The sequence below is a fragment of the Rhinichthys klamathensis genome, unplaced genomic scaffold (assembly GCF_029890125.1).
Source record: "Rhinichthys klamathensis goyatoka isolate OS25496 unplaced genomic scaffold, OSU_Roscu_1.1 h1tg000286l_1, whole genome shotgun sequence".
Lineage (NCBI taxonomy): Eukaryota > Metazoa > Chordata > Actinopteri > Cypriniformes > Leuciscidae > Rhinichthys > Rhinichthys klamathensis.
This window is the reverse complement of record NW_026606805.1, coordinates 479534-499223: the sequence shown is the minus strand read 5'-3', so window position 1 is coordinate 499223 and position 19690 is coordinate 479534. Positions and strand designations below refer to the sequence as shown.

General features: G+C 38.3%; 1 protein-coding gene and 1 long non-coding RNA gene across 3 annotated transcripts; one reads left to right on the top strand and one right to left on the bottom strand.

The window, feature by feature from the left end:
- Positions 1-3433: 3433 nt before the first annotated feature.
- Positions 3434-10524, bottom strand: LOC130103393 (uncharacterized). The gene is made up of 3 exons (XR_008809344.1): positions 10443-10524; positions 6157-6287; positions 3434-3514 (listed from the first exon to the last, which is right to left on the bottom strand). It is a non-coding gene; the product is annotated as an uncharacterized LOC130103393 (long non-coding RNA).
- si:dkey-19b23.10 (uncharacterized) lies at positions 6960-19261 on the top strand. 2 transcript variants are annotated; one of them, XM_056269644.1, is made up of 12 exons: positions 6960-7151; positions 7868-8694; positions 8913-9034; positions 9175-9327; positions 10464-10687; positions 12415-12566; positions 12645-12748; positions 12926-12986; positions 13677-13765; positions 13848-13982; positions 18518-18618; positions 18752-19261. In XM_056269644.1, exons 2-12 carry the CDS (start codon positions 7929-7931, stop codon positions 19182-19184), a joined length of 2340 nt encoding a protein of 779 aa, XP_056125619.1. In that variant the 5' UTR covers positions 6960-7151; positions 7868-7928; the 3' UTR covers positions 19185-19261. The 2 variants fall into 2 exon arrangements, with proteins under 2 accessions (XP_056125619.1, XP_056125618.1); XM_056269643.1 differs by lacking the exon at positions 6960-7151 and adding an exon at positions 7286-7591.
- The last annotated feature ends 429 nt before the right edge of the window (positions 19262-19690 follow it).

Below are 19690 nucleotides of genomic sequence, written 5' to 3'. Positions count from 1 at the left end.
GCCATGTTTAGCAGAACTTCACTTGCGTTAGCATTACCATTGACTCCCATTCATTTTGGCGTCACTTTGACAGCGAATAACTTTACATCTGAGGCGTTTAAAGACTCCATTTGTCCATTATTTATTTCTAAAGAAACACGACAATGTATAAAGGGCTCCATTACCTTGTATCTTACGTTATGGCCCCGTAGAAACAGATTTAGTAAAAATAGGCTAACGATTGCGTCATAACCACTCGACTCTCTGTCGCGCTGTACAGAAATGACCGTACAGACAGGAGGAGAAGCTCGCAGGCAATCGGGGGGACGTCCCGTCAAGGGAGAAGCCCATAGATAATGAGTCCATAAAAGCAAAGGAATACTTACTCCTGCTCACTCACGCCAAAGAACTCTTTGCTCAAGTTCCCCGTCTCTGCAAGATTAACGTTGGCAGTTTTCACGCACAGCTACTAGAAGAGTAACGTCTGTCAGACAGGTTGCTCACGTCATCAAGCTTAGTTTGAGTCGGTTTGAGTCTGCGCGTCAGGAACGGAAGTGCTCAAAAATCGCTAAAAATGGGCTTCAACTGTCTCAACTGAGTTCCAATGAGATGGCTCTGTCCACTTCTTATACTGTCTACGGCCGATCTCGATCAAGCGACACTGTTACTACACAGCGCTAAGAGATCCAGTGAAGAAAACATTTGAATTCGCCACTGAAGTAATAACATTGCTGTGAGATCTAGTGAGAAGCATTCACATTTCTCCGTTATTAACCGTAGATCTCTATTAGATCAAACAGCGCTGACGTGGAAACCAGGAGAAACATTGTGCCGTGAATGATCTAGTTATAGGCTTTAAGTCCACAGATCAGCAACATTCACCATGGATTTAATATAGTAACACACTAACTGTAACCATGGAAGTTTGGCTGGAATAGTGAAATGCTTTCAAGTACTTCACACATCTTTTTCCAGCACTTCAAAACTCAAATATTATCTAAATATTATATATAAATATAAATATAGGCCTATATTTAAATGTTATTTTTAATGTGATGACCAAAACATTATTTGTTCATCCTTCAAAGATTACCCCCATTTATAAATCTGAAAGTTTCAAGATGTAGGAAAACTCAAACTTATTTAAAAAATATTTTTTCTTTTAATAAATAGGAAATTTCTCTGGCATTTCTTTCTTTGTGCAGTATCGAAAATGGCCCGAACCGTGACACCACTGTATCGTATCGAACCGAACCGTGAATTTTGTGAACCATTACACCCCTAATAAATTATGACCGAATTTTCATTATTTCTAGTTCTGTTGGTGTGACATAATGCGTTTTAGTTGATTAAGTGAATATTTTTGATCAGTTATATCATAGATGTTACCTTTTTTTGTTTTTAGTGCACTAATAAAAGTATCTTTTAGCAGGCTTCATCCAAAATCTACTGCTGCAGCTGTTGAAATGGAAAGCATTTCGGTTGCACTTTATTTTACGGTACGTGTTCTTACAGTGCACTTGCCTAAGAAAGTACTGGTAATATAACGTAGGTTAAGGTTGGGAATATATGGTTATTACCCAGTTATTGCAATAAGTACATGCACATGCAGAACAGGACTGTAAAATAAAGTGCGACCAGCATTTCTGCGATTCTGTATCAATTCTATTATGCTTTATGATCTACATCGACCCAATGTAGGACCTTCATGGACCCGGTTGAAGAAGAGGAGACAAATATACCAGTGTCCTACAACACCAAAGGACACAAGTTTGTAGAATACATTTCTCCCAAACAGCATTTCATAGTGGTGAATAACAAACAAACACAAGATAGATAAGAAAGAGAGAGTGAAAAAAAAATAGGGGCAAGGACAGGCGCTGTGTCAAACTGAGAGCTGCCTCCGAGGTCTGAGTCGGAGCAATACAGGTTTTTTTCTCTCTCTCAGTCTCTCTCTCTCTCTCTTACTCTATGGTGTATGATGTTTTTTGTCTCACTCGTTTCCAGGATCACAATGACAAAGGCTTGAAAAGATCAGAGGAACCAAGAGAAGACTGCCGTACCGAAAAGTTAACCATCACCAACGCCTCCGCAGAGTCTCTCAGTGTCGGTCTTACCTTAACAGTGCATCCCTCCTTCATTCACTCGTGCCTTCAGGCGTGCATGTAGCTGGTAGAGTTCAACTGTCCTGCGGGCCTTGACTTCAGAGAGGTAAGTGACATCTTACTCTGTTTATGAACAAGCCAACAAAGAACAGAGAGCAAAGTGAGTTCGCGAGTGCTAAGACTGACTGATAGGCATGTGAGAAGTGTTTTACAAGTATGTGCACATGCATTTCAGCTGTTTAAGACACAGGCCATGGCTTCGCGGACACTCAATGTTTTTCTGCACATCTTGAATGTAAAGCGACGCACGCGTGTTTCACTTGTTCTTAAAAGTGATAAGCTTGTGCATTGCACCCGACTCGTAGACTTAAGGCAAGAATAGTTTCAGCTGAGCAACATGGATCTGCGTGTTTGAGGCCTAGTTTAGGAAAACAGCTGGAGTATAGAGGATATGCTAGAATCTCAGCGTGGACTGAATGTGGTTTCTTTTTGACCGTAATGTACCTCTATTTGCATTTAATTAAGGTATATCCTCTTTAGGTTATGAGATGCGTCATTTGGTAATACTTAACAGCATTTGTAACGCTCCATGAGCATATTACAGTGGCTTCTGCAACATTCGGTGTATTGCGAATCACAAAATAGTTGAGCGATTTTGTTGATAATCTGTGAATTTACAGAATTTTTGGTTCTGTGCTCTTTACCTAAAAAACACTCCATAGTGAAACGATGCTTTCTATTCTGTACGTCATATTCATGTCAATAATTCTTTGAATGTGTAACTTAAAAAAATTATTTTGCAGCTTTAAGGTCCTGTTTTAGCTCACCTTTTATGTGCAATTGAAGAGTCGCGTCAATGATTAATTATGGGGCTGATATTCCTGAACAACTGAGATTGCGCAAGGTTCTTCCTTTTAACCCAGACAGCAGTCATTAATGACCTAGTTGTTGATGGCGGACAATGCAAATTATTCATAACTCACTTAATAATGTATAATTCATTGTGTGATTCTTCTGTCATTTGCATACTTTTCAATATTGGCAAAGCGGGGTCTAATAAGCGAAGTTGAGGCTTTTTGCTATTACTGCAAAAGTAAAATGTCATACGTGGAAAAGCAATTCCGAAAAGTCATTTATGAAATTAAATTACTTATTTTACAGTACGTATACTTACAGTGCACTTACCTATGAAATTACTGGTAATTTAAGGTAACTACATGTGTTAAGGTTAGGTTTAGGGGGAGGTTCAGGGTTAGTACCTAGTTATTACCCAGTTATTGTAATTGCTATAATAAGTACACATAGTATGTACAGGACTGTAAAATAAAGTGCTCCCGAAATTAAACTCACCTGTAATATGACGGATAGTGTCCTGCAACCGCCTCCATGACTCTCCTGCTGTCGACTACTCATCCAAGCGATGCTGATTCCTGAAAATATGTATTAGAAATCATTAGCCAAAATATTCACACAGTAAAAAATATATTGATTAGGCTTAATGAGAATCCTACTACTAATAGAATAGCTTCTGGTTTGTGACTTTAACTCTTTGTATCGTTTAAATGATGTCTAAGCACGAGTTGTTGTCATCCAGCGAGGGCATATTTCCTGTGTACTGATCACTGCGGCCAAATTTAGCTTTTAAAATTAGCAGCAAAAGTAATGCTGATTAAACAGCAGAGTTACGTCTTTGTTTTTCAGCTGTTGAATGGGTTTTTGTAAGGTGTGAAGTGATTTTAAAACTTATTTTGTAAAGGTCAAACTGAATATGACGATGGTCATCAACGACAAATTAGCGATGCTTTTTAAAATAATGCAATACAAAAAAGAAAATGTAGAGTTGGCTTGATGTAATCTGATTGATATGTTAAGTAAAGCACGTTCAGAGAGTGTCAAATGTCGCATATCAGATGTAAATATATATATATATTTTAAAAAATTAGTCTATAGATATAGATAATCTATATTGATTATAATTAGCTTTATCTAAAACGATAGTATACTACGTCTTCATTTAGATAGCTAAACAAACACTTGTATGTATGCTCTGGGAGTCCTTAGAAACATCACTTAACACTTCTTGCGTGTCAGTTCTTTGATTATGGATATGTTGTACTATTTGACTGTGAAAAGGCATGATATTTAATCTAGATTGCGCCTGTTTAATATAAACAAACACATTTTTTTAAATTTCTTTTACACATTATAGACAAATACTGGTTCAAGGTTTTATTGATGCAGGTATGAGGATGGATTGCATTAGAGGCCTGTCACTATTTGCATTCATGATTATCATTTTGCACTATATATTTTTAGATTAAACCCAGTTAGACACAAATTCGCTACTTTTTGTCTACTGCACAGATATGAAAAAAGACACACACACAAAAAAAATCAAACGAACACAATTATTAATGATATTGGTGATAAATCTGATCGATAATCATTATATAAGTGAGACTGCAATGACTCGTGAGTCATACAGATTTTGTCCTCTTTATTGTCATTTTTTATTTCATTCTCTCAATAGAAAACCTTTTGAGCAGAACCAAAATATATTCATGTAATCATAAAAGCGTACATTCAAACTGTCGCTTACGTGTATTTATATGGGACCTTTAATGCCACTTATCCAATATACATTTTCATTTACAATTTGTTTATTATTGCATGGGAAACGTGTGCGTTTGAGACAAGAATCGCCTTATAGAAATAATTTAAGGGTCGATTTGATAATGTGTAACATTTAGCACTAAAAATGACTACCCATGAAAATGTAATATTGACAAAAAATATATTTTCATACAAATTTAAACATATGATAAATCTAAATTGCAGACTTTCAGCGAACTTCGGGTCTTTGGGTTCCTAAACCAATAAGTGATTACAGTTGTGCTAATAATTTGATTGATTAATTTCACGTTTACAATTACATTTTAGCTATTATAAAATGGCACCATCAAATTCAATACAATTCAAAAAACTTTATAATAGTATATGCTATCATAAAAAAAGGTCACCGGCTCACAGCTGGGTAGACATGGACGGCCAAACAGAAGTATCAGTATCTGAATTGTACATTGATATTTATTTATATTTAGCAAACGCTTTTATCCAGTGCGAATGAAAAAACTCACAGCACAAGCAATTCGTCACATATCAGCCAACAATACCAAAGAAGCTACAGCTGAAGTGCACAATAGTTAAAGATCGCGTAGTTTTCATGTAGTGATGTCTTATTCTCATGGCCACATGTGGCCTATTGTAATTAGTCCTGAAATTCAGTGGAAAGTTGCCGTTGTTAAATGTGCTAAAAGTAATATTTTACAGAGCTAATATATGACTTTGATTCAGACAGGACTAGACTAATGATGGAGACGAGTCTAAATTCATTACAAACTGTAGGTTCAAGGGACGTAATTTGCACTTTAAAAAAAGCACATATTTATTTGCGTAACCTAAAACTGCGGGAAACATTCAACGGGAGTTTAGGTTGTCCTCATTCCTTTCTCACTTCTTTCATTTGTTCGACGCATTCATCTCTTTGCATGCACTTATAAAGATTGTCTCATAGATAAGATAAACGGTTTAATAGAATGATAGAGAAGGAGAGGGAAAAAAAAAGTCCAAACCGCTCTGCTGCTTTCCCCCTCCTCTGTTCACTCTTTCACACATCTGACAGAAAACTAGAAAACAGCCTCCACACTCCTTTTTCCATCAATTATATCCAATGTAGTTTCAGTCCCCCTTAACCCGCTCGCCCCATTCTCCAGTATTATCTGATGACATACGAATTTAGGGCATGTGATACTGATTTAAGGATGAAACATGGCATTTGAAGCATGCAAATTAGTCCCAAATTCTTACACTCTCCGTCCTTGTATATTAAAAACGTCTAGAAAGCCAGAAAAAGGACGAGAAGTAGGGCAGCGAGAGTAAAAAATCTACATTTCTCTGGTCCAGGATCCGTCTGCTCAGTGTATTGTCTAACACCTTTATTCTTTCACCCACATTATGCTAATGGTGAGGTTTGTGTAGGTGACTTGTGCAGGTACATTCATACTGTACTCACCACCGAATTAACATCACCCTCATCAGCCAAAACTGCCAAACCTACAACCTGTGCGGGGGGCCGTCCAGATTCACGTTCTCTCAAAGTGTAATGGCTCACGGAGACGGAGTGGGAGGAGCTGTAGTTCTGACCTGTCATTCAAAATAAAAATGCAGTGGTTACGTTGCAGTGCTATTATCCAGTTAAAATAGTGTGAATAAGATAGCATGAGAGAGAGAGAGAGAGAGAAAAAAAGAGAGGGAAACACTATGTGTGGGTGGAAAAAGGTGTGCGGAGACAATGTATGCGGTATGGAAACAATTTTATATTGTGGGTATAAGAGGGATACACTTGCAGAAAGAGAGCGAGCGAGTGAGCGGAGGCGGGGTGTACGGAGGTTTCCCTTGTCCACTTCCTGTTCTGTCGCTGTTTCATGGTCAACTTCCCGTCACATGATTTTGAGCAACCACAGATTCTCACTGGCGTAAACACAATATGTCTTTGCGCCCACACAAACACATGCACAGAGGAACACACACACTTATGCATGCACAAAATCTCAACAAAGCAATAAAGTTAAACACTTGACGCACAACAACACAACATTAACACAAAGACAAGAGTTCAAACATACAATTACCAAAAAGAAAAACACACACAAACATGTTCTTACTCTGACCGACACACACACACACTTGACAGGAAGCGTTGCCTCTCACTCATATCGTATACACTTACATGAACACCCACGCCTTACCTGCCAGTTAAACAACGCTTACGTTCTTTACACTGAAGTCACTAACCACAACAGATGCGAATCTCAAGATAACACACTGAGCCGCAAGCACAATAAGCCCAAAAGGTCTCATAACCTGCCAACATCAGTGAAGACAGCACGCTTTCATCCTGCAGCTTTTGTTAATTGTTTTAAAAAAGTACATTTTTGCTGGATTCCACTTTTTGTTTGCTCCACCGTCTACCATGAACGACACCCTCATCGGACCAAGAGGGAGACTGTGAGTATACCACAGATTGCTTCAGTCTGTGATGTAGGAGAACAGATAAAAATAGACTGAGAAGGAAAGGAGGTTAAGGAGGAGAGCAAGACAGAAGAGGGAGAGAGATATAGAAAGAGAGAGAGATAGAGGGAGATCCGTGACTGCTTCCTCAGGATGTGGCTTTCGGTTCAGGGTTTTAAGGGAGGGGGTGACTCTATGACAACCGAAGGCTTACCTTTTGATCGGTGGCACCTGTCAAAGAAATATGTGTGAGAAAGTGTTTTCACGTTTAAGTATGATGTGTTTGCGCACGAGCCAGAAAGAGCCAGAGAGAGCGGCTGCTTTCACACGTGGCTGCGTTTTAATTTCGTTTGCTTGTTCACACGTTCACAGGTCGATGTGAGTAGATAGCGCACGAACAAAAGCAACAGGTTATGGATAAAGCAAGAAGAACATTGGTGAGTAAGCACTAGACAAAGAAAAAGAGTGAGTAAAAAGGATGAGAGAAAAGGTTAAAAAAAAAGCTAAACATAGAACAAACAAAGGCCGTTTGTGGTCTTTTGATTGTTGCGTTTATCTGTGTCTCCGACGTTGTTTTTCTTTGCAGCTAAAAAGCAGTTGTTACAGAGGGAGATGCAAAAAAAACATTAATCGGTTGTTTGTGTGGTTTGGCTCGCTAGCGCTCAAAGGGTTTCGATGACTACTTAACTTATGATCTTTGTGTGTCTTTTCAGTTTTCAGATGCAATGAGCGTCTTCTAACTCAAGAGTGCTTCAGCCATTTACAACACGCCACATGGCTGACCATACGTCTCCCGAACCTGAGTCGCTCTCCTTCGCTCCTATGTTTCGGCCTCAGACGGAAGGTCAAAGGTCAAGCCACGACCTTTACCAGCAAAGCTCTATGAGTGGGCTCGGCCCGTTTGAAGTCCCGTGTGAAGCACCGGATGGCACCGGCTCCGCTCTGAATGGAATAGATCAATCGGGGAGCCCTGCTTATTGGGGAAGCATGTCCCCAGTGTCCTCTATGGGACTCAACAGGATCAAGGCACAAGCTGGAGTGTATGAGAGCGACTGGAGTTCTCATTGCCACCAACAGGAGGCGGCAGACTGTTACGAAACAACTGGGCGCCAGCAACAAAAACTGGATTCTTTCTCCGAGGCCTTTTGCAGTCGTAACATGCCGCGAATGCAGGGTGGAGGAGAGCAGAGCGGCTTCAACAACTCTACTCCTCCCTCCCATTCCCTCTCTTTCCCTTTGGTTCTCAGCCCACCTCCGACGCCCCTGCCTCCTCAGTCCTTCTCTCCTCCCAAACGACCTCAACACTTCCTACCCGGACAGATCTTGAGCCAATCGCAGACGGATGGGTCGCTGCAGTTCTTCCCCTCTTTACCTTCGCCGTCCACCAGCAGGTACAATCACCCCATTTGGCTCCAGCTGCAAGCTGACGGCAACGAAAGTTTGGAGTTAACACAGCACCTCCAACAAGATTCAAACTCCTCGCTAGTTTATTCAGAGCATGGAAGCCCTCATCTGAAACAAATAAACTCCCTGCAGAAAGGTAGGGGTAATGTAAACGCAACGTTTTTGTGTGTTTGACCTGTTTTGAAATGTTTGACATTATTCAAGAACCGCTATAAAACCAAAACAATCTCTGTTACCTTAAATTATATGTTTATGTCTGTAAAGCTGCTTTGAAACAATCCATTGTTAAAAGCGCTATATAAATGAAGAGGACTTGACTTGACTTGATAATGAAACGTGTTTTTGCTTGCATAGACTGTTCAATGCAAATGTCCCTCAACCCTGCACTGGCTCAACATCATCATCCTCAGTCGTGCGTACAGCAACATCTAGGTCACGAGCACGGGACATCTGAAGATCACATGACATGGCCTCAGGTCTGTCATCTGTACATTCACACTGATTGTTACCCTGGTCAAGCATTTTAGATCGGTGCATCAATGGCTTTCCCATCATTCCCGTGTTGTGTAGTTTTGCTAGCATGCAACATTCACAACTACTTTTCTCATCTTGACAGATGGGGCAATCATCCCATTCATATGGACCTTCTCTGCATCAGTCCAGTCTCCATGTGCAGGGGTCAGAGCCAGGAGAAGGATCACGATTAAGTTTTGGACAGAACTTCAGTCCTGGGTCCTCAGACAAACCTCAGGGGTCCTCCAGCACACAGGCATGAGACCAACTATTTACTATTCATTTAGTTATGGCCTATATATATATATACTACAGTACCGGTCGAAACATTACTATTTTTAATGTTTTTAAAAGAAGTCTCTTAAGCTTGTCAAGTCTGCTTTTATTTTATCAAAAAATACAGAACAAAACTGTAATATTGTGAAATATTATTACAATTTAAAATAATGATTTTTGTATTTTAATATACTTTAAGATATCATTTATTTCTGTGACGTAAAGCTGAATTTTCGACATCATTACTCCAGTATTCAGTGTGACATGATCCTTCAGAAATCGTTAAAAAATTCTGATTTGATACTCAGTTTATGTATTATTATATGTAAACTATTATTATATATTATATTAATTTTGGAAAAAAAGTTAAAAAGAGCAGCATTAATCAAAATAGAAATCTTTTCTAACAATATAAGTCTTTACTATCACTTTTTATCAATATAACACATCCATGCTAAATAAAAGTATTAATTTCTTTCAAAAAAGAAAGAAAATAATTACCGACCTAAAAGTTTTGAATGGTAGTGTATAATGTCACAAAACATTTCTATTTAAAAAAAAAAAAGTTTTAAAACTTTTTATTCATCAAAGAATCTATAAATATATAAAATAATATATAAAAAGATATTAAGTAGCACAACTGTTTCCAACATTGATAATAAATCAGCATATTAGAGTGATTTCTGAAGGATCATGTGACACTGAGTGATGATGCTGAAAATTCAGCTTTGATCACAGGAATAAATTACATTTTAAAATGTATTAAAAAACATTTATTAAAATAATGTATATATTGTAATATTCCATATATTGTAATTATATTTCACAATATTACTGATTTTTGATCAATGACAACCAGTTGGCGAGCATAAGAGACTTCTTTCAAAAGCATTAGAAAACCATTCTGATCCTTTTGAATGGTAGAGTGTATATATATATACAATAAAAACATAAAATATATCAAAAATATAAAAACCTTCATATATTGTTTGTACGTACAGTTATGAGTGTTAGGTTAAAACCACAAGCTTAATGCCTTCGACTGTTATAAGCTGTGATTGGCTCTACAGCGACATTTTACGTAGCATAACTCACATGCAACTTTTGTTCATGTAGAATGTTCCCAGTTCCGTATATACTGGAGTCCCATTCAACAGTGTGATCCAGCTGAGTAGAGAGTTTATGGAGAGCTGGGAAGGAACTGCATCTCACTTTACACCACCTCCGATGCTGAACCCGACACGTAGTGGAACGGGGCTCTTCTGCAACCTGCTTTCTTCCCTTGCTGTGGAAAACAGAGCACTGTGGACAGACGAGAGGAAAGAGGATGACTCACAAAGGTGAGCATTCAGATGTTTGTATGTTTCTTCTCAGTCGCTCATCGGTGTCATATACGAGGCAGAGCCTTGCCGCTGAGAATGATTTTCCCCTGAAGCAAATGCTGTTTTATTAAGAGCATGCCTGAACAACAGAAAAATATGGTTTACCCAGGGGGCAAAGGGGGTTTAGCCGACATGAAAATGAAATCTATGATGTCTGAGGATCACAACCTGGGTGGACAACCCGGTCAACAAGCTGCTGGAAACTTGTAATAATTAGGGTCAAAACAATGCTACCTCAAATTCTGCTTTAACTCCCCGGAATCACCCAATGAATTAAGAGACATCCTAATTACATGTACAATCAAGGCATCAGATGAAAGCTTGTTTATCTATCTTCCACTCTTTTGAAAGGTGTGCGCGTTTGTTTCTAGCATAAAGTATCATGGAGATATGGCTCAGGATTCATGAATATAATTAAACCTTTTTAGCATGTTTGGGTGATTCCGGTAACTGTCACTGTCCCACAGGTGGGACGTTTGCCATTATATTTTTAAAACAATAATATCTTAGTAAAAACCTTAAGTAATATTGACAATTTATATATAATTTGAAAGCTTACAATCTCTAGGTTTCATATTTGGTGACTGATCTTCAAAATAAATTACAGAGGAGCCGTAATTTATCAATTTGCAACAAGAATATTTTCATACTCCTAAGGCGTGTTCAGACCTTTATTTTGAAATAGCAATGAACATGAAAAATCATGAAAAAATGGTAGAAACCTCAGTTGGTTTTCATGACAAGAGTTCAAAAGATAGCATCCATTCAATTATTTTAGAAAAAAAGGTCTGAAAATGTTTAAAATATAAAGAAAAAAAATTTATAAATTCACCATTTGTGATGTGGGAGTGAGCTATAACGCACATGCGTGTTCTTTGTATGTGTTTCTTAGAGGTTGAATTCATATCAAAATCTGCCAAACTTCCCATACTACTTCTGAATAGGATCTCTTACTTCATAAATTGTATGAAAATTGTGGAAATAATGGTTCAGATCACTCAAAACACATATGGAAATGGAGGCGCCCTTATATGGGCAGTAATGGAGTCTGGTTGTGCCCTAGTGAAAAAGTTTGGTACTGCGTCCAAACAAAATCTTACTGAAAGCTCATTTTTTGAGATATCAACCTAACATTTTAAACACAACTTGTTCAGATTTTTGGCTTTAATTTTTCTGCAGTTTTAGAGTAGCCCAGGTTTTGAAAATATATATTTTATATAAAATATGAATAATTAATTTTTTTACATTGTACATTTCCATAAACTCAAACTTCTATAACTTTTTCACTCTCTTAATTTATTTCACTTCTATAAAAATCTGCCAAATGTCTTCTTTAAAACGAAACCAATCTTACGTCTATATTCCAAAGCATTCTTGAATTACAACCATTCAAGTTTGAAATGTGCATTTTCATGTCTATTCAAAAAAAGGGGGTGACACTTAACAGCAGAATTTGAGGTAGCATTGTTTTGATCCTAATTACAAGTTTCCAGCAGTTTGTTGACCGGGTTGTCCACCCAGGTTGTGATCCTCAGACATCATAGATTTCATTTTTATATGACAACCTTTTACAGCAGCCCATGTAAAGCGCTTTGAGTACCTAGAAAAGCGCTATATAAATGTAACGAATTATTAATTATTACGGTATTATTTTATGAGTCATTAAACTTTCTATCACATTCAAGGTGCATAAATATAGGCCCTGATTTCCAAGCTGAGCTGCCAGATGTGATAGTAGGAAGAGAGCATGAGGAATGTCCAGAGGAAGCGGTCAGGGAGGAGCTGTTATGGAAACCTTGGGCAGAGTTAGAAGAAAATGACACCCTTTTACAGCATGGTAATAAAAATATTCAAATGATCATAAAAGCAAGTGGTTTTTTGAAACATTATTCACGAGTGTGATTTCAAACCTCAGTTGAGAGTCTTCTTGACCTGAGTGCCTCCAGTGTTCTACCAGGAGGTGGCGCCAATCTGGAGCTTGCCCTTCATAGCCTGTCTCGTTGCAAGGGAAACATAATAGTAAGTGCAATATTCATTATGAACTCATGTTTATAGATGTATGATATTACAAGACTCTATTCACAATTACCTCTCCAAAATGGTCATGACTTTTTGATGACAAGCTGTCTTCCACAAATAAATTCAGCGTGATATTTAATTTCCTTCTTTTCCCTCTCTACCAATCCTATACAACAGGCAGCGCTGGAGATGCTGTTGTTTAAAGACTCCCCTCCATCAGAAAACTATCACTATTCTGGTAAATTCACACTTTTTAAAGGTAGGGTAGGCAATTTCGGAGAGGCTAGCAATAGCAAGTTAGCTTTGAAAGCATGAGATCCCACCCTCCCTTCAGAGCGTCTCTAAAGCCACGCCTCCTTTCAAAACCCATGAACGCACTCAGAAGAGTCTACAAAGCGTCACAAGAGATATGGCGTTAAATTACCTCGTCTCAAAGCACATAACATTACAATAATAATGAACGTAAACAACTTAGAGAGCTCTTACTTGTACCACCTGACTGCTGCAGATTCATTTCGGCGTTTATAGTGTTGACATAGAAAGGCACAAATAGTCTGAGAATATTACGGGTTGCCATCTCGTCATTACCGTTAAGACATGGTGTGAATGCAGCATAAGCCCGTAGTTTTGGTTCAGGAGGAACTGTAAAAGGCGGCTGCTGTTTGTTTGTGGCGCTCGGTGACTGACGTCTGTCTAAATCTGCATAGCATTAAACGTGCTGATGACGTGTGATGTTCAGGGAAGACACTGTACAGATTTTAATATTTAGACCACTTCTATTATTGATTGCTATCAGGATGTGAAGAGAGTTTCAACTAGTATAACAAAAAGTATTTTTTTTTAAATTGCCTACCCTAACTTTAATTCTCAAAAACGTTTAATCAACAAATTATCAAATAAGGCTAATCCAATTTCACTTTGCATTTAGGAATGGATATCTGGACTTTGAGTGAACAAAGACTGTTCCATAAGGCATTTACAATTTATGGAAAAGATTTCTCCTTTGTACATAAAATGGTAATATATCAAACATTTGTAAATCTAAGCCACAAATATTTCGGATCACAGCATTTGCAATTCAACGTGTTCATGCTTTCAGGTGAGAACAAAGCAGGTGTCACAGTGTATTGAATTCTATTACAACTCCAAGAGGCTTTCAGAGAAACAAAGGAAGCAGATGGAGAGAGAAAAAGAAAGTTTGGAGGAAGAGAGACTTACAGCAGTCATCAATCAGGTAAGACTGACATCGTGAAGCTTCGAAACATTTAAGAATCATTTGTTTCGAATCAGTGGGTCAGAGAGCTTGTATCAAACTTTGTTTTGTTTTTTTAATGGTCATGGTTTATTCCCTTATTTTCCACTTCAAAGCAAATACAAACAAATCATGAACAATGTCAACGAACTTACAGTGCTCATCCTAGGGAAAAAAAGAAGAAAAAAAACCTAAAAGAACAGAAGAACATGGAGCATGTTATGGCAAAAATGGCATTTACATATTCAAAAGAAAATACATTAAAAGGGCAATTATTCAATAAGATTGTTAACAAAAGAAGCCAGTTTCTCAGCATTCTTGTTATTAATCAAATGAGTAATGTTAGGAATTGTCTTGTAAAAACGACATTTATGAATGAAATGTTTACTTAACAAAATTACATTGTTAATGCCAAAATCATTGTGATCATTATGAAAAATACCAAATTTTATATCATTAATTGTTAGATTCATCATCTGAAATCCTTTGGAGACGAACAATTGTTGAAGGTCCAGCCAAAACCGTTTTACAACTTCACACAAACAGAACAGATTATTCAAATCTTCGGGTTCAATTTCACAGAAGCAGCTTGTATCAACTTCGTATGAGAGTTAGTATTTGCTGCCGATAGCGCGTGAAGGCAGCATTAATTCAAAAAGGAGAATTATATAGTATGTGTTTGGACTGGGTTTTATTTCGTTGCATTTTCGTTACATTTACCAGCAGGCACCGCCAGCCTGTGGTGTTTCGAGCGCTTCGGAACAATGAATCTCGAAGCAATTCGCCTTTGGCTAAGTCACACCCTAGAATGTAGATTGACCAATCACAGCGCAGCCAAGAACGAGCTCCCACAGAGGTCCGACACTTTTTCACAGCGCTCCATTGACTTTAACACAGCCGTCTCATATTTTTGGTCTCGGCAGGCTATTACCGTCGTAGTTTTATCAAAAATATGGTTAAACGTTGTGCCTGGGGCATTTGTAACACAGATACGCGTTTCCCAGAGAGGTTGGAGGGGGGTGTGCGTTTTTTTCTCTTCCCAAAACCGAAGTCAAATCCTGACAACTAAAAGTGTCGTCTAGCACAGTGGTTTTCAAACTTTTTCAAGAGGGACCCTTTTTTTTTTTTTTTTTTTTACGCGACCCATAGGCTTGTGCGCAGAATTTTTTTTCTTTAACCTTTCTTTAAGCACTTTTTTTAACCACTTTACTTTTGATGATGCACGTGCACTTGCTGATCCTTGACGCGATTGCAACGCAAAGTCGATTCTGAAATAATTTGATCAAGCTATAGGCCTACATACAGGACTTTTAACCAATAAATAGCTTATCATTTGCTGAATGCTTAAAAAGTACAAATACACAAAACATATTCCACAACAAACTCTTTAAATGTAATATTAATTATATACAGAACAGAACAAGAATAAAAAAATAATAACTAAACAAGCCAAAACGAAATAATTTAAAGGGAAAGTAAAAGGGGCATTATGCTCACGTAGCCTAACTCTCTCATTAGAATCAAAATATTTTAACATTCGCGATGTATTTGATGGTAAACTATTCTTTATTATAGGCGTTGTAGCAACTTCACTCACGTTGCAATATCGACAGGAAAAAAAATCATCCTTTTCACATGCGCAAAAATGTGCTTGGAAACATCACGGTTGAGCGGTGCTTACGCTGAATGGTACGAATTGACTATTTAAACAGAGCAGTGTGATTTTTATATTAGGTTGACTATTTTATTGTCATATTTGTATTTCGGCTATAATGAACAGGCTGCGATGTCAAGCCTGGAATGGTGTATTTGTGTGTGTGTGTGTGAGGCGCGGCACTGGAAACAAAAAATATACTCCGTCGTTCATACAGGACATCATTCAAACTGCTAAGTGTTTATTTATACTTGTGTACACTCGACACAACATTGTTAAAACACAACATTGTGGTTTTGTCAAACTGTAAACTCTTGTCAAACTTAACTGTCACCCAACCAAAATCACACACAATTTAAAAGCAAACTTATTTATAATTCAAATGAGAATAGGGCTGTCAACGAATATTCTAAATTCGAATAGGCCTATATATTCGAATAGTTTTAAAAAACAGAATTTCGAATGTGAAAATTAATATTTGAATGTGGAAAAACACGCCCGCGGTATCAGAGGCGCGGCTGTCTGCTTTGCGAGTGGGCGCTGAGGGATCAGGGACAGGTCACAAGAGTGGCACTGGCACAGCTAAAAGTTTTTTATTTCTTATTCTTATTTATTGCATGAATAAGGTAGGTTAGATACAGCAGTTCCATGCATCGCAGGCTTCACTGGTTTGATTATTTACCGTTTCATGTCAAGGAAAAGTTCCATGTTTACCACAGCACAGCTCGCTCGGGGCGTTCAATGACGGTTCTTTAAAACTTCAATTAATGTTAATAATATTTGTTTCAATCACTGAATGAAGCCTGCTATATTTGGGACAAGAGTCGCGACCTTAAATTGCTTGCACAAAACTCTTGATCAGCACTCAACATTTGTTTATCGTTGCTGTTGTTCATTTAAACCGTTATGCGCAGAGAGCGTGAGTGATGGGAGAGAGAGAGAGAAAGAGTGCCTAGCGAGAGTGAGGTCTGCGGTCTTGGCCATTAGTTGATTTAGGCTACTTGTTTTTGTGTAGGTAATACGTTGTCAAATATGTTTAAACTTAAATAAACTACCTAAACAAGTAGTTATGTCTCTTTGTATTAATTTGACCTGTTATTGACGTAATGCGCGTCATTGACAAAATGCACAACCAGATGTTCGAATAGTTCGAATATGTGTTTTTTTAGAGGGATTTTTTAGAACGTAATTTTTGTAGCCTAATTTTGACAGCCCTAGGAAGGAACGACGAGTGTTAGTGTGTTGTTGCCGATGGAGCGAACGTGTGTGTGTGTTGCGGGTGGAGCGAACGAGTGCGTGTTTTGTGTATATTAATGAGAAGGGCCTGCTTATTCTGCATAATCTGGTCCCAAGCCGGTTCGCAGGACGAGAGGGCAACACGCATGTCAGGAGAAGCATTTAGTTTGTTTCGTTGTTTCAAAGCTATTATTATTAATATTAATTTAATTAGAAAACGGATTTTTTATTTTATTTTTTAATCACTGGCGACCCATTTTTTAATTCTCGCGACCCACCCGAGGGTCGCGACCCAGGGTTTGAAAACCACTGGTCTAGCACACGCTGCTAATAAATACAACGTTATACTCGCGTAGTCCGTTTGCTTTGTAATAACGATTATAGAAGTGAATAGAGACCTACCCAGCTTTGCATGAACAGTGTTGCTCCTTGATATTGTTAGTCCCAGCCTCCGTCTCGATTAGTACGATATGCGGTGGTTCATTTTTTGACTGTGACCGGTATGCATTGCCTCTATTTTGGATGCCCTGTTGTTCCTTGCGTTTCACCTGTATGTCATGAACGTATGCCTTCAAACGTATATCGCAGCCCCTTTTGACTACTTCTATCGGACACTTTATTTGCTGCTTTATAAAAGTTTGATAAAATTTCAGCAGGAAGAGCTGTCACAGCATAAGCCATGTTGATACCAGAGCCCAGATGAAGTTTGTTTGTCGGACGTAGCAACAGTAACTAAGGGGGGCGGGGCCTAGCCAAAGGCGAATTGATTCAGAGTTAACGTTAGAAAAGCTTCGTTTCTCACATCTAACTTTTACTGAACCGAAAAACGCTTTTTTTTTTAATAAAAACAAAACATGAACACTACCAAAGGTCACAGAGTGAGCTGCAAAGTAAGCACGGCCCAAGCTGTCCAAAACTCTAGAATGTTTTATAATAAACTCAAAAGCAGTTTAGTGAGGCTCCGTGTCAATTGCTTTGATAGATTGCGTCGTTTGCGTTTGAGAAATGTTCTGCCACGGTGAATAACTACCTTTTGCTGTTATATCCTCATCTGCAATTGTGAGAATTCACGCGAATGATTCCTTTCTGCAACATGACATCATGACTTTGCGTAAACATACACGCCACTTTCAATTCAAGTGGCGTGTTATCTATACGCATTTTGAGCTATCCGCGTGTATGTCCACGCCGAAATCTTTTGCGTGTATGTCTACGCCATTGCCATTTCATGAGATCAGTCTGCCTTTTTGCGAGAAGACTCATCAGCAAGCGACGAGTCTACGGTCTAACTTCACAGCGCGCATGCGCGTCAGACTGAGATTATAACATGCAATGGGATATAAATCAAATACACGTACTACTATTTTCAGTGGAATAAATGTTTGTTTTTGCAGAACATTCTCCCTCTTCCCAACTTTGTTTTTAATTTATAATTTTATTTAAACTGTCCTTCTGTTTGGATCTGTGGCCATTTTTCAATGTAACATTCAAATGCACATCTAGTGGTAAACTAAGTTTACAGCTTTTGATTTGCACATACTTAAGGACATCATCGGGAACCATGCGGAATACCGCTTTTCCAGTGATAAAAACTGCAAGTTTAAAAATATTTGAAACTCTTCCACAGGTTCTTCCAGCCCCAAAGATGCTAGTTAACCAAGCCAGTATCGAGAGACTGATTCATACCCCACTACTTCCCACAAGCTTTCCCTGTAAACAGTGTGGAAAGTAAGTATGAATGATTTTTGCCTATGCTGTTCTAGTAGCCTACTTAATATGCAATTGAAACAAACACCATGGCTTATGTTGGACATCCAATTGTGTTCAGCCTTCCATTTGATCTTGCAAATTGTTTTTTCAGGATGTTCTACAAAATAAAAAGTAGAAATGCTCACATGAAGATCCATCGACAGCAGCAAGAGGACTGGAGAGAAAAACTACAGATACACCCAAACCAACAAATCCTAAACCAGACACACCATCAGAATCACATCCTGACCCAAAGTTTGATTCAGAATTTGGTCCAAACACAGACCCAGTTGGCTTTTCTTCAAAGCACAAAGACTCAGAGCACATGCCCAACCAGTAGTGCCAGTTGCATGGCTCCCAGCCAGAATCCACAGATTGTGCCCAAAGCAACCCCCTTAACCCTCCACACCGGACATCAGCAGACATGGAGCTCCCTGCACAGTGTAGAAACAGGTGGACTGTTTTATAACCGAGGTTCTGTGGTAAATGGGCTCCATTTGAGCATACAGGACAGTGTAAGTAAACCATGGACTGATACCCAATAATTTACATTATGTCTGTACAGTTGTTTAACCCTTTCAATGCCATAAGAACTTTCATTAAATGATATTACATGTTTCAAGGCAGACTCGTCTTCACACATTTAAGAACCTACTGTCATGTGAAAAAGGACACCAAAAGGCTTTATAGGAAAGTGTTTATTTTGAAAATAAACTGCACAATCAGAAGACAATGCTTGATACAAGTTTATTAAATATCACTCCAAATCTAAAAGTCTCCATTAGGTCCTGAAAAAGAAAGGTTAAATACATGCGTTTAAAAAAACAAAAAAACAAAAACAAGCATATACACGAATAAATGTAAATAAAGTTCACCTAATGACAAGCACGTCTCTGTCTACTGGCGCACTCTATTGGGCCGCACACGCACATATTCAGCTGGCTTCATTGCAGGAGCTGCCTGATAAGTCTTCATAACAGTTTGTTTCTGCAGTTGCATGGGCTTAAACACTTTGGGAGGAACTGAAAATAGAAGATATTCAAGTTTATTC